Source organism: Monodon monoceros, unplaced genomic scaffold, assembly GCF_005190385.1.
Source record: "Monodon monoceros isolate NGI ecotype Baffin Bay Population unplaced genomic scaffold, NGI_Narwhal_1 Super_Scaffold_18, whole genome shotgun sequence".
Lineage (NCBI taxonomy): Eukaryota > Metazoa > Chordata > Mammalia > Artiodactyla > Monodontidae > Monodon > Monodon monoceros.
This window is the reverse complement of record NW_021703774.1, coordinates 68,227,346-68,241,324: the sequence shown is the minus strand read 5'-3', so window position 1 is coordinate 68,241,324 and position 13,979 is coordinate 68,227,346. Positions and strand designations below refer to the sequence as shown.

The 13,979-nt window shown below is 50.8% G+C and overlaps 1 protein-coding gene across 2 annotated transcripts; it reads right to left on the bottom strand.

Annotated features, from left to right (window-relative positions):
* Window positions 1–267: 267 nt before the first annotated feature.
* On the bottom strand, window positions 268–13,721 carry LOC114898405. Of its 2 annotated transcripts, XM_029227840.1 has the most exons (8): window positions 13,697–13,721; window positions 12,403–12,516; window positions 8,127–8,507; window positions 6,254–6,550; window positions 3,612–3,746; window positions 3,318–3,409; window positions 2,949–3,035; window positions 268–1,127 (listed from the first exon to the last, which is right to left on the bottom strand). In XM_029227840.1, exons 1-8 carry the CDS (start codon window positions 13,704–13,706, stop codon window positions 1,071–1,073), a joined length of 1,173 nt encoding a protein of 390 aa, XP_029083673.1. In that variant the 5' UTR covers window positions 13,707–13,721; the 3' UTR covers window positions 268–1,070. The 2 variants fall into 2 exon arrangements, with proteins under 2 accessions (XP_029083673.1, XP_029083674.1); XM_029227841.1 differs by lacking the exon at window positions 268–1,127 and having other exon boundaries at window positions 2,940–3,035.
* Window positions 13,722–13,979: the final 258 nt, after the last annotated feature.

Sequence of the window (13,979 nt, the reverse complement as noted above, 5' to 3'; positions counted from 1 at the left end):
AAAGGAATCACAGTGTGTGAAATTATTATCCCCTGATATGCCTACATCACTTACACTTGGGAGAACTTCTGTAGGGTACTTAACATCTCTGGATTTTAATTTTCTATTTGTACATTGAGGATATCTGCCTCACATAATTGTTGAATGAAGTTATGAATAACAATGGAAAAGGAAGTTGGCTTGAGAATAGTGATGCTGAAATCCACAATACACATTGAATGAGAGGAAGTAACTCCCACAAGACCCAAGAGGAAGAAGCATCTCTGCTTTTTTTTTTTTTTTTTTTTTGCGGTACGCGGCCTCTCACTGCTGTGGCCTCTTCCGTTGTGGAGCACAGGTTCTGGACGCGCAGGCTCAGCGGCCATGGCTCACGGGCCCAGCCGCTCCGCGGCATGTGGGATCTTCCCAAACCGGGGCACGAACCCGTGTCCCCTGCATCTGCAGGCGGACTCTCAACCACTGCGCCACCAGGGAAGCCCCAAAGCATCTCTGCTTTGAATGTCTCATCTGAGCCAGAGGGCAGGGTCTCTCATTCCATGTCTCCCACCCATATCTCCTACCCCACTGTCCACTTAAGGGACAATTCCTCTTTCAACCACCAACTGCTCCATCCATCATCAGGATGAACTCATTCCAAGTTGGGGCACCTGAGTCAGAAGACCGGGATCCTTGGAAGAGGAACAAATGGAGGATATTCTCCTCCGAATACTCCAGGATTACGAGGTCTTCAGTGACCATGTGGCAAAGGATAAGATATGAATGCTGGAATTGTCCAGTGTTGGATTTAAGGCTTTGCTCTGCCACCAACTATTTTGGGACATTGTTTACTTGTCCTGCAAAATGGGGATAAGTAATACCTACCCTAGAGAGTTCTTATAAGAATAAGAAGAAATGATATTTATAAAATGCCTGGGACAAAACCTGGTTCATGATAGGCTTGGAAAGTCAAGTTCCCTTCCTCTTTCATTTTTCTTTCTCTTCTGCTTTAGGTGGGGGGGGGAGGGGTCAATGGGTGGTCACATCTTACAGTGCTTCTGGACTGATGGGCACTGATACCCAGCCATGACCGGTCACCTGGGATGCCAGTGAGAGATGTCATCTTTTTCCTTCTCAGCCTTCTGTTCAGCCTGAGCAGAAAGAGGTTAGAAAGAGCCTTATTATGGAAACTCTGCTCCTCTCTTATTCATGCACCATCTAGCAGGATCCTAGCATAACGCTCAGTCCTTTAGCTCAGAACTTGGTTTTCTGAGGTCAGAAGTGAAGCAGCTGAGCTTGCTGAGCTGGGAGGGGCACCAAGAGACCCAGGAATCTAGGCCAGCAGACAAAGAACCACAGATCATAGTATCAGAGTGAGTCCCTCTCTGATTCAAGAGCTGGGACTCAAGGCAGGAGGCGGAGGCTTTGAGGAGGTGAGGACCCCCAGGGAGAGGAGAAGCTTCCAACAATACAGTGCAGGCTACATTAGGTCCTCAGGCAACGTGAAGCTGGATGTGGGTTGGGGAAACCAGGCAGTGTCATTGGAGTTCATCATGTCCTCTTTGCTTCCTTGTGGAGTCACTACCAGAAAGACCTTCAGCAGCCTCTGTGCTCTGGGTCTTGTCTGCTCCCAACTCTCTGTGGGAGTTGGGAGTAAGGGTAGCTCAGACACTTCACAGAGAGAGGTGCTTGTCTCCTTGGCACCGGCCCCCTAAAGCCCCAACACCCTCCTGAGGGAGCCCCAGGTGAGGCTAGCAGGGAAGACTCATGACCAACCCAAAGCAAACCTACGGCAGGGGCCTTGATTATGTCCAAGTTGTCTGAAAAGGACAGGTGTGGGAGAAGAGACTATTTTCAAACCTATGGGAACATGTAGAACATGTGACTTGGAAGGGGGTTTGGGGTTGGAATGGTAGGATTCCAATACACAGGGATGGGAGGAAGGGATAGGGAAAGGGAGCCATCATTTCAGGCCGAGGGATGTGAGTGAGCAAAGAGGAGGCTGACCTAGGATCCGAGGCCAGCAGGGCTGTGGGGTGCTGAGGGTCAGTAGAAGAGGCAGGAGAGGGTTGGCTCAGACCTTCCTACAAGCCTCACCCCTCACCCCTCATAGCAGCCTCGTCAAGGGGAGGTGGGAGAGACATACTGCACTTCCATTCTAATGACCAAGTACCCCTACCCCAGACAAGGAAGGGCTGAAGCTGCTTTCCTAAGAACACAAGTCCCAACTTGGGTCCCTCTCTGAGAAACAGAAGTCTCAGAAGGTCCAGAAACAGTACAAATTCCTTTGCCCACTCCACAAGAGGTGGATTTGAGGTCTACGAGCTGAAACTGAGGTTAGTACTAGTGGTCAGAGAAAAGGGCTGTGGCCCAATGTATAATATACACCAGATACTCCCCCAACATACACACAGACACACACACAAACACACCACTCGACACAAACCTTTTGCCCTATACAGGGTGCAAAGGAAGCCTCAGGCCAGCCCTCTGTGGGATCCCACCTACCCATGCTGCCTCCACGGACCCCCAACTCAGTTTCCAGCATCAAGGTCCTAACCCCTTCCTCTGCGGCGTGGTCAATATCTTCTACGTAGTCCCCACGCCTGGGCTGTGTTCTCAGAAAGACATATACCAGCCACACAGCAGAGGCTGTGTGAATTATCCTGTGCAGGAAGGTTCTCTTTGGGAAGCTTCAGGAGGAGAGTGGTCAGGATATGAGCTAATGATGGAAAAAGAGCCCTCATCTTGCAGGGTGAGGATCCTGAGTGGGAAGGCAGCTTGGAGAGGTGACAGGGGATATGACAAGGCCATGTATGCCCAGGGAGTTGAGGGCAGGAGGGTCAAAGTAACACAGACCAGGGCAGCTGGAGCTGGACCAGAGCTGAGAGATGCAGGTGTCTGCAAGGATCAAGCTCCGAGTGGAGGTGTCCTAGGAGTTCCAGTTCTCCTACCTCCTCCAATTAAATTACCTTCGCGGCTTCACTTTCCGGCTTATGGACCTCACTGTAGACAGTGTTAACAGGCTCCTTTTCTTCTAAATGTCGCTCACCGATACCCTAGGAATGCAAGACGGAGAGTTCCTAGAACAGCTGAGAGAGGCCCCAGAGGGACCCACATGGAACCAATGCTGCTGACGTGAGCTGCACGTGAATTCCCCCAAAGCGCCCAGCACTGCACTGGCCCCAGTTATAAACTTTCTCAGTAAATACCACTGACCACCCGGAAAGAGTTAAAGAGACAGCGGGGCCAGGAAATGCAGATGACTGGGTTGACAGGCCCAGACCCAGGTGAGGACGGACCCAGGAGAGCCCAGGCTGGGCACAGCTCCCAGCTCTCACCTTGCGTGTGCCCTCTCGAGACTCCTGCTGGCTCAGCTCTGCGTACTGGATGCCGCTATCATTGTCCCTGTAGTCCTCCTGCAATTCTGTACCTGAGTCATACACAGAGTGGAGCTTGAACCTGGGCCTTGAAAACCCTTACGCTCCCCCACTGTTATGAACCCCAAGGCCAAGGCCACACCCACCATTCCCTCTGCAGAGAGATTCCTTGAGCAGCAACATGCAGAAGGAAAGGAACCAAGGGTCCAGTGGGGGAGGGGAGGTATCAGGGCAGGAGGGGGAAGTGCAACCTGCCTCTTCCAGTCTCCATTTTCTTCTTCTTCTCACGTGTCTTCCAAAGGTACAGTCCTCCTCCAAGGATCAACAGCACAGCCACGACAGCCCCTAGGATGCCTGGCAGGGGGTCAGCACTGACCTGTCCTTGTGAATCTGTTTCCCTCACACAGAGAGAATGAAGAAAGTTAAGGCAAGACAGAACCTAAAATACCCATTGGCAAGGGGAGATAGAGAGAGAGCAGGTGGAGAGCTCTGAAGGATCCAGGTTCAGAAGCTGAAGAGGGTGGAGCATGTCAGGTTCATCCATTCAACCAGGTCCTGAGCTCCTGCTTGGTGCCAGGGGTACTGCGATGAGCAAGATGGGGTCACCCAGGGGAGGAAGACTGAGAAAATACCAAAGTCTGCCAGCCAGAGGGACTGCAGTGCAATAGAGGTTTACACCTTGTACACATGTCTTCAGGGAGGGCCTCCCAGAGGAGATGATGCGTAAACTGAGTCTTGAGGGAGGAATAGGAGTTAACTAGTATTCAGCGTGGGCACAGAATTCCAGGAAGGAGGGGCACCACATTTGAGAAATGACTGTGTCAAATCGCCAGCCCTGGGAGCTGCCATCATCCCACTGCAGCAGGGAGGAGCCAGGTGAGGAGGATCAGAGGGAGAAGAGTCTCTTTCCAGAGGGTTTTTTTTTTTTTTTGCGGTACGCGGGCCTCTCAGTGTTGTGGCCTCTCCCGTTGTGGAGCACAGGCTCCGGACGCGCAGGCTCAGCGGCCATGGCTCACGGGCCCAGCCGCTCTGCGGCACGTGGGATCTTCCCGGACTGGGGCACGAACCCGCATCCCCTGCATCGGGAGGCGGACTCCCAACCACTGCGCCACCAGGGAAGCCCTCCAGAGGGTTTTGTGGGTCATGCTGAGCACTGAACTTTATCTGAGACTCCAGGATGGGGCTGAGGGGAGAGTAATGTGGGATTTTAAGTGATGCTGACACCTCAGTTCCTCCCAGCAGCTCATGGGGGATGGGTGAGAGGGGCAAGACTACACTCAGGATACCGGGTCATTCATTCATTCAATGAAATCCTGAACTGTGAGCAGTGCCAGGAGCTTTGCTTGGTACATGAATTCAAAGGAGAAAAAGACATGACCTCTGCCCTCAAGGTGTTCCAGGCTACAGCAGAGACAAACCCATAAGCAGCTTTGCTATTTAGTGTGGGGTGGCTATGGACTGCTCCTTAAAGGGGATGATGCTTGAGGGCAGGACAGTTATAGCACCTGCAGGGCCCTGTGCCACATGAGATTGAGACACCCTTGTTCAAACTTTATTAATATCAGAACTATAACCAACCACAGGATCCTGTGTTACTGTGCTGGTCGCATGCCTATGACCTGAGGGAAATCCTTGAACAGGAATAAGCAAGGAAATGAAGGACTCTTTTTTTTTTTTTTTTTTTTTTTTGCGGTATGCGGGCCTCTCACTGTTGTGGCCTCTCCCGTTGCGGAGCACAGGCTCCGGACGCGCAGGCTCAGCGGCCATGGCTCACGGGCCCAGCCGCTCCGAGGCACGTGGGATCTTCCCAGACCGGGGCACAAACCCGTGTCCCCTGCATCGGCAGGCGGACTCTCAACCACTGCCCCACCAGGGAAGCCCGGAAGTGAAGGACTCTTGACTTGGGATGGCTGATGGTAGAGGAAACAGCATTTCCAGAGGCTCAGAAGCTTATAATAGCAGAACACATTCAGGAGCTCCAAGGAAACAATTCCATGCGAAGTGTATGAGGTAAGAAACATGGGCAGAGGAGCATCTGAGCCCTGAATCCTACAGGGAGCCAGTGGGTCATACTCCTACAGATGACACAGATCAATTTCAAAATCCAATGTCTTTTCAAAAGATTACAGTGGACGCACTATGGATAATGGATGAGGTGGGGGACGTACTGGAAAGCTATTGCCCTGGACCAGCTCTGACACTGCACTACAGCATATGGGAAGGAAAGAGATGCCCAGCAGGCAGGCAGATAGGCACAGGCAGCAGGGAGCGTGGGTCAGGGGAGGTGTGGGCCTTCAGGGAAATACATCTCTAGGGAACACCTCTGCGGGCTGCAGCCCTAGTTCTCCTCACCTCCCCCATCCCACCCCTGCTTTCCCTCCAGGACCAGCCGGGACTGGGAGCTGCTCATCTGGAGCTCGGTGGACAAGATTTGCATCAAAAACAAATCCCTGGGCTTCCCTGGTGGCACAGTGGTTGAGAATCCGCATGCTGATGCAGGGGACACGGGTTCGTGCCCTGGTCCGGGAAGATCCCACATGCCGCGGAGCGGCTGGGCCCGTAAGCCATGGCCGCTGAGCCTGCGCGTCCGGAGCCTGTGCTCCGCAACGGGAGAGGCCACAACAGTGAGAGGCCCGTGTACCGCAAAAAAAAACAACAACCCCAAAACACAAAAAAACAAATCCCTTGTTTCTTAGGGGGAAAAAGAGGGGGTGGAGAGGTGGGCATGGATGTGACAATTAAAAGCAGAGATGAGTTTTCTGTACCTCCCAGACTCCTGTATGGGGTGACCTGATGGAAAGTGGTGCTCATAACATAGTGGGGAGAAAAGCCCAGAACCCTCACCCCAGTGCAGCTGAGCTCCGAGAATGCCCCTCCCCTCTGGCAGGTACACTCACCATGGACACAGACTTCCCCAAGGTCTAAGGTGGCAGTTTTCTGGTCCACCTGGTTGCTGACCACACAGGTGAATCTGGCACTGGGCTGCCTCAGGGGCAGGTTCACAGGCAGGGTCCAGGAGTTGGGGGCTGGTCCCAGTGTCACGCTCTGCTCCAGCTCCCTGGGGAGGCCCTTGCTCTGCCAGGTCACCTTCAGGTCCTCTGTGGCCCCTGAGGCTCTGCACTCCAGGGTGACATTGCACCAGCCTGGTGTGATGGACAGTAACTTGGACAGGATCTGGGGAAGGGGCACCGGCTCTAGGGTAAGAGGGACAAAAGAATGGAGCCTCACATGAGTGGAGAACAATACAGTCTGCACATTCTCATCCATCATCTCATTGAAACCCTGGCATCCTCCCTTTAATGATGGTGAATGCATTTTACAAGTAAAACACAATTTGCTCAATACTTAATACATAGCAAGTGACAGTAAAGAAGGGAGCCACTGAGTTAAGCCCTATGTTATTTCACTAGATTGAGCAAGCCTTAAAAATCTCCAAACAAGAAAATAAAACCTGGATACCACCTACCCAAGGCACATTATTTCTAAGAAAATGGGGTTTCCTCTGGAAGGGGAAGAAGTCTGGGACAGAAAGGCTAGTCCCAGATCAGGACTTGCCCTCTTCTGCTCAGATAATGCCTGGGTTTGCATAGCCCGTAGAGAAGGAGGACATCTGGCCAGCACTGGGAGCCCAGAGAAAGGTCCTGTGCTCCCAACAGTGGAGACATTTGCGGGAGATGCGGTGGTAGCAACTAGGAATGACGAGTCCGAGTCTGGTTAGAATATGCCGCTGAACTTGAGAAGTGACATATTGATAACTTGGTCTTAGAAATCACATGGGGACCTAAAGCTATAACAGCCACTCTCTCACAGCAGGTATTTTCCTATGCAGACAGGGACTTTAGGGAAAGAAAGTGTTGGCTAAGTGAGGTTCTTTGGAAGTGTTGCAGTATAACCTTTCTCCCACGTCTACTGAGGCTTCTAGAGCTGGATTTGTGGAGTCTGCAAGTGAGGCTGGCCTTGGGCTGGTGCTGAGTAAAAGGAGAGGAGGCACTAACTACGTGGGTTTATGAATTGTGGTAGGTGAATAATGGACCCCAAATACGTCCATGTTGATCCTCAGAACTTGTGAATATGTTAGGTTACATGGCAAAATGGAATTAAAGTAACAGGTAGAATTAAGGTTGCTAATCATTTGACTTTAAAATAAGGAGATTGTTCTGACTTCCCGGATGGGACCAATGTAATCACAAGGGTCCCTGAACGTGGAAGAAGGAAGGAGAGGAAGGAGGTTAGAGGGATAAGAATGTGAGAAGAATTGGTCCCACTATTGCCAGGTAATGTAAGCAACCACTAGAAGGTAGAAAAGACAAATAAATGAATCTCCTGGAAACTCTAGAAAGGAACACAGCCCTGCCAGCACCTCGACATGGGCCCAGTGAGACCCCTATTTGACTTCTGACCTACAGCACGGTGAGATCATAAATTTGTGTTTTATTAAGAATTTAAATTATAGCAATTTGTTCTAGCGGCAGTAGACAACCAATACACAAGTTAAGTAAATCTAGACCTATAAAGTATAATAATTGTTTCGGCAATATCATTTCCCCAAATTTCCATTCTCCTCTCCCAAAATACTGAAGTGGTTTATCCCTGCTGTGAATCTCAGCTCTGCTCACCATTTGCAGTAAACCCACTTACCCTCATTGCAGAGGAGAAAATAGAATCTGAAGGCTGGTGTCTGGAAGGAATCTTGAAAAATGGGACCTGTGTGAAACTCGTAGCACAAAAGAAGGAGGTAAGCCATGGATGGGGTCAGATGCTGTCACTTACCATAGACAGTAAGGGGGAAAACTTGGTTAAGTTCTATTCCTCCAGTGAAGCTGGCTCGAGCCCGGTACAGTCCACTGTCCTCAGAGGTCAGGTTCTCAATATTCAGGGACAAGATGCTGGGCACATGGACCCTCTGCTGATACTTGTCCTGCAGGCTGACCCAAGTGGGAGCGTCTGCCCCAGCACTGACTCGCAGCAGGACTCTGTAGTTTGAGTCAGGGCCAAAGCCCCATGTGACCTCCTCCAGGTGAGCTTCTTGCTTCCTGGTCACATTAAACGATACAGAACCTCCTCGGACCCTGTGCAGAGGAACATGGGCTCCAGAATCCTGAACTCCAGAGCCATGTGTCCCAGAACTCTTGACCCCAGGGCAGCAGACGCCTAGGGCATTGGAAACAGGAAATGTATTTTTTTTTTTCAGTAACAATAAGGGAGAAAACCACAAAACCCATCTTTTAAATGAAATTCATCCAATATACTCCCTTGATTCTTAGGAGGAAGGCTAGTAAAATGAATCTGAAGCAATTCTAGAATTAAGTCCTGGCTCTAGTGAATTGTAACCTTGAACAGGTTACGTAAACTTGCTAACCTGCAGTTTCCTCACCTGCTTCATAATGACAGTATGAACTGAATGAGATCATGGATCAAAAGCACCTGGCAGGGGCTTCCCTGGTGGCGCAGTTGTTAAGAATCTGCCTGCCAATGCAGGGGACATGGGTTCGAGCCCTGGTCTGGGAAGATCTCACATGCGGCGGAGCAACTAAGCCCGTGTGCCGCAACTACTGAGCCTGCGCTCTAGAGCCCGTGAGCCACAACTACTGAGTCTGTGTGCCACAACTACTGAAGCCCGCGCGCCTAGAGCCCGTGCTCCGCAACAAGAGAAGCCACTGCAATGAGAAGCCCGCGCACCGCAAGGAAGAGTAGCCCCTGCTCGCCTCAACTAGAGAAAGCCCACGCGCAGCAACGAAGACCCAACACAGCCAAAAATAAAATAAATAAATTTATCAAAAAAAAAAAAGCACCTAGCAGAGTTTCTGTCAAACCAAATGCATAACTGTAGGAGGAGCTTCTTAAGTGTCTCCTCACGTTCACATCCTTGTGTAATGCCCTCCCCTAGAGTGTGGGCTGCACCTAGTGACTGGCTTCTAAGGAATGGACCACAGCAGACTTGACGAATGTCACTCAGTGATACTAGGTTATAGGAGACTGTGACTTCCCTCTTGCTCTCTCTCTCCTTCACTCCCTCTCTCGCTCGCTCTGAGGAACCCAGCTGCCGTGTTGTCAGCTGTCCTAAGGAGAGGCCCACGTGACAAGGAACGGAGGGAGCCTCTGGCCAACATCCAGGGAGGAACAGGGACCCTCAGTCCAGCAGCCACAGGAACTGCCTCCCATCAGCAATCACATGAGTAGGCTTGGAAGCACATCCTGCCCAGCTGACCCTGAGCTGATGCAGCCCCAGCCAAGACCTTGATTTCAGTCTGGGAGACCCTGAGCCAGAGGACCCAGCTGAACAGCTCCTCTGTTTTGACCCACAGAAACTGTGAGACTATGCCTGGTGGTGTTTTAGGTACTAAGTTTTGGGGTGACAGGTTACACAGCAGTAGATAGCTAACACAAATATGAAGGCTGCTCTCTTTCCTGCTCCTTCTAGGCGGTGTAGTAGGCAGGACAGGCTAGGCTGTGCTGCATAACAAACAGTTACAATACCTCAGGGTCTTAGAACAAGGGGAGTTTATATCCCCCACCACGGGTTCCATGAGAGAGTGAGGAGGGTGTCCTGTCACACATGGCAGAGGTTTCACCTCCTTGTGGCTGCACCCGTGGAACCCACAGCATCCTCACAGGCTCCCAGCCCCGCAGCAGGGAGGGGAGACAGGAGAATCACACAGGGGGTTTCACTGCATCTGTCCAGAAGGAGCATGATCCCTGCTCTTGTTTTGTGGCCAGCATTTGTCACAAGGCTCTGGCTAACTGTCAGGGACTAGAACATGAGGGGAAGCATGATCATTTAGTGAGCTCTGCTGTCCCTGCCACCAAGACAGCACTTCCCTAGCCGGGCCCCAAGAGGCCGCATTAGGCCTTCCTTGGTCATTTTCCTGCAGAACTGTGACCAGTGGGCACATTCGCCTCAGGGCCACCTCCTCCAGAGCCCACCCTCCCGCTTCAGACACAGACCGCAGGGACCCAATACCCCCTTTCCTGGGGACCAAGGTAGGACAGAACAGGACCAGGGAAAGTGTCTTATCCTGAAAAGATGATCAATCTGCTTCTTCCACCAGGTCAGGATCCATCTGCCTGGGTTGGCCTCTGGTTTCCAAGGTCCCAATCCTCTCTCCAATTCAATAAATCCTCATTATTTCAGGCCTGCCTCCCTCCTGCTGTACTTATTCCCATTCCTGGCTCTCAATGGAAGCAGAGAATAGCTCGTGCCAGCGTTCATATGCACAAGTATTTCAGATATTTCTTTGTATTTATTTAATCACTAAGTCACTTAACCAGGCATCTCCTCCAGGTCAGGTCTTAGGGGGGATCTCCCCAGGCCCCTCCTGTCACAGAGAAGGAGGCGCCCCAGGGGGTGAACTTGTCCTGGGTCACACAGGGCAGAGCCACGCCTGGAGCCAGGGCTCCTGTCCCCCAGCCCAGTGCTTCTCCCCTGCAGGAGCCACCCATCACCTCCCCAACCCTGTCCCTGTCCTCCCCAGGAGCTCCCCTGCCAGCACTGCTCTCTCATCACCAGGATCAGAGCAGTTCCTGGAGGCTCATCCTCCAACTTTCCTCTCCTAGGAAAGGGGAAGCAAGTACTTAGAGGGGTTTAGCAGGGCAAGGACTTCTGGCAGGCTGAGAGGGTTAGACAGCAGCCTAACCAGACTCCCCACTTGCTGGAAAGGAGGGAACCAGGGAGAGAAGAGGCTCAGCCTTCAGGCTGCAGGGAGGACCCACCCAGAAGGGAATGGTGAGCCCAGCTGCGAGGAAGATGGAAGAAGACGTAGAAAGAGAAGGAAGGCAGCAAGAGCTGTGATCTACAAAAGATCTAATCCTGAAGAAGAAAATAAAGCTGGGGGGTGCGGTTACAAACAAGACAGAGTAAAAGTTTATGTAAATAATATAAAATTTAACACTTGCAAATCAACTTAAAATTTTGTCCATTTCCCTCCTCTCTCTCTCCCTCTCTCTCTCTCTCTTATGTAATCTTCCAACCCCAGAGCCTACGGAGAAAACTCTAAATAACAGAACATATTTTCCAGTTATGTAAAATTGAAGAGAAGGCCTACATTTTACTGTAGACGTAAATTTAACTTGTTAAAAAAGAGGTCATGTTTTACAAAGCTCATTCTTATTTCAAGACATCTGTTTATAAAAGTTCTCTAATTCATTAAATTTCATATAACTCCTGCAAGTTTATTTAGTGGCTGGGTTACTAAAACAAAAAATTAAAACAATAAAAGCTTTCCAACTTTCTCCAGAATTCATAATTCACTGGGTATTAGTATTTCCTCATTAGTTTTTACTTAATTTCCTTATACATAATCATATAATCTCCCAGGAAGTCCTGTATGTGATTACGGTGTTGTCCAGTCTTCAGTTCATTTTCACTTAACTCCCTATTGTTTCTACTTCCATTTCTCTTCTCCCGAAGTTCACTCCCTTCTGGAGCCCGCATTACCAGTCTGCTGTTCCTTCTGTAGTTTCTCCATATTCTTTCTACAAGTGGGTATACAGAAACCCTTAAATTTTAGAGGCTGCTGTTCCTTTTATCAAAGCAGAATTTCACTGTATTCAACATCTTTCATCTTGCTCAAGAAACCCAGACTAGAGTTGCTTCCTCCATCTCAGACACAGGGTTCTTGTTGGCCCCCTCCCCCATAGGACAACTGTACAGGCTGCCAGTTCCCCTCTGAGTCCAGACCAGGGGAGCTTCATTCCCCAGCCCTTCCACGCCAAGGAGCGGGTTTCTTTGTCTGCCTCCCTCTTCCCAGGCAGCTCCATGCTCTCCCAGCCTCTCTGTTATTGCACAGAAGCAGCCTCACCTCCCTGGAAATGTTTCCCTTAATGCAGCCAAGGCTGCCTGAGCACAGGGGTCCCAGGCTCGCCACAACCAAAAGACCATTTTGTTTTTCTGTTCCCCCCAGGGCTCTAAACCAAATGCACTGTATTTGCTAAATAATTACAGAGCTGTCTTGTCTTTTTGTTCACCAAAGACTTTAGACGTGGACAGGGGACATTGCCTCCCTGCTCCCCCCAAAGGCCCTCCCTCCCAGCAGCCCGGGCCACTCACTGAGGAGTAGGCTGGTGAATCCCAGGAGCCGGGAGGCCCAGCAGAGATGGGGGTCTTCTGAGCAGGGCCCCATCACAGGCTGCCTGCCCGCCTGTGCAGCTGTGGAAGAAAGGTCTAGGAGGAGGGGCAGGAGAGAAGGGAAGTGTCACTCAGAGGGACACTTAGGCTCTTCCCCACCCCTAGGGCGGGGCTAGCATGATTATGCTCTGGGTTGACAGCCCACCAGCCTGTAGTAAGCCACTCAGATGTTTCCTATTACTATCCCCAGCACTTACAGTAGGACCTCAATAAACAAGTGCAGAATAAATGCATAAACAACTCCACTACTGGAGACGCCCCATCCCTGTGCTCACACCAGCTTGTTCCTCTCACACTCCCCACACTAGCACTCACTATAACTCCCTTACCTGTTTCCCTGGGGTTAGGCTGAGCCGCTCATCAGTGTCAGCCTATGGTTGAGCACAGAAGTCATGTTATTTCAGCCAGGGTAGGCTGGGCCTCTGCTGCCTTGGGTGCTGTCTCCTCTGTCTTTACACTGTTTAATGAGTTTGGTTTTCCATAAACTTCAAATGTCAGTTGCTTAAGTAAGAAGCAAAGCTCTTAAGTAAGAACAAAGCTCTTTGGGGGAAGTGTCAACTCCCCATATCACAAATGCAAATATTTGCATTTACTGCTTGCACCCTTCTGGCTTTCCAGCTGCCCCTAGTGTTACTTATTCTCCTTACACACAGGGCAAAGCCAGACCCCACGGTATTTGATAGGCTCTTGTCTGCCTCCTTCCTACCATTTCCCTTTAAGCCTCTGCCAGGCCTGCTTCTGCTATCACAGACGGGCAGGGATAGATATCTACACACCCCTCCTGGCCACAGCCTCAGCTGCCTCAGACCCACTCCCACCTACTGAGGCTCAGGCTCTGGCCTCTTCTCGCCAGACTGAATACCCCACAACATCGGAGAACTCTTGGGCCCACACCGTAGGGGACCAGCACCATGTACCTAACTCCTGGGCGGTGCCTCCTTCTCATCCCCACTGAGACTTCTCCCTCTGCTGCCCCAAGGCTGAGGAGCCCCATGCAGGACTGGCCCCATGACCATGCACTCGACATAGTCATGGCACTGTATATTAAACCCATTTTATGGATGTGAAAACTGAGACCAAGCGAGGCAGTGTAATCTGCAAAAGGTCATACAGTGAATCAAGCATAGGGTCTGGGCTCTCGACAACAAACTCTAGAAAAAAAACCCCAACAACACAGCCACTGTCCCATCCCACTGTGTGGCCTTAAGCAAGTCACCTGAGTCCATTCTGTGCTCCTTAAATTGCTCTGCTGAATCCCAGACAAGAGAATATCCAACGCTGGCTTATTCCCTCCAACCTCCTCTAGTAATGGGGAAATTACTGCAAAAGGTAATGAGTCCTGTGGTCAGAAACTTCTTGCCTGGGCTCAAAATCCAGGCAACTCACCCACTGGTCACTCTCAGAGTGATGGGGAGCAAGTTTCATATTTTCGCTCTCCCATGTCCTATAAGTCCTCTTGTGTTAGTCCTCTCGTGTTTGGGTCTGTAAACCATCTGCTC

Coding starts and splice junctions, on each gene's coding strand:
- LOC114898405 (XM_029227840.1), bottom strand. Junction 6,551..8,126: donor TTTCCCCCTTACTGTCTATG/GTAAGTGACAGC, acceptor CTCTTACCCTAG/AGCCGGTGCCCCTTCCCCAG. Junction 3,410..3,611: donor GAAAATGGAGACTGGAAGAG/GCAGGTTGCACT, acceptor TGTATGACTCAG/GTACAGAATTGCAGGAGGAC.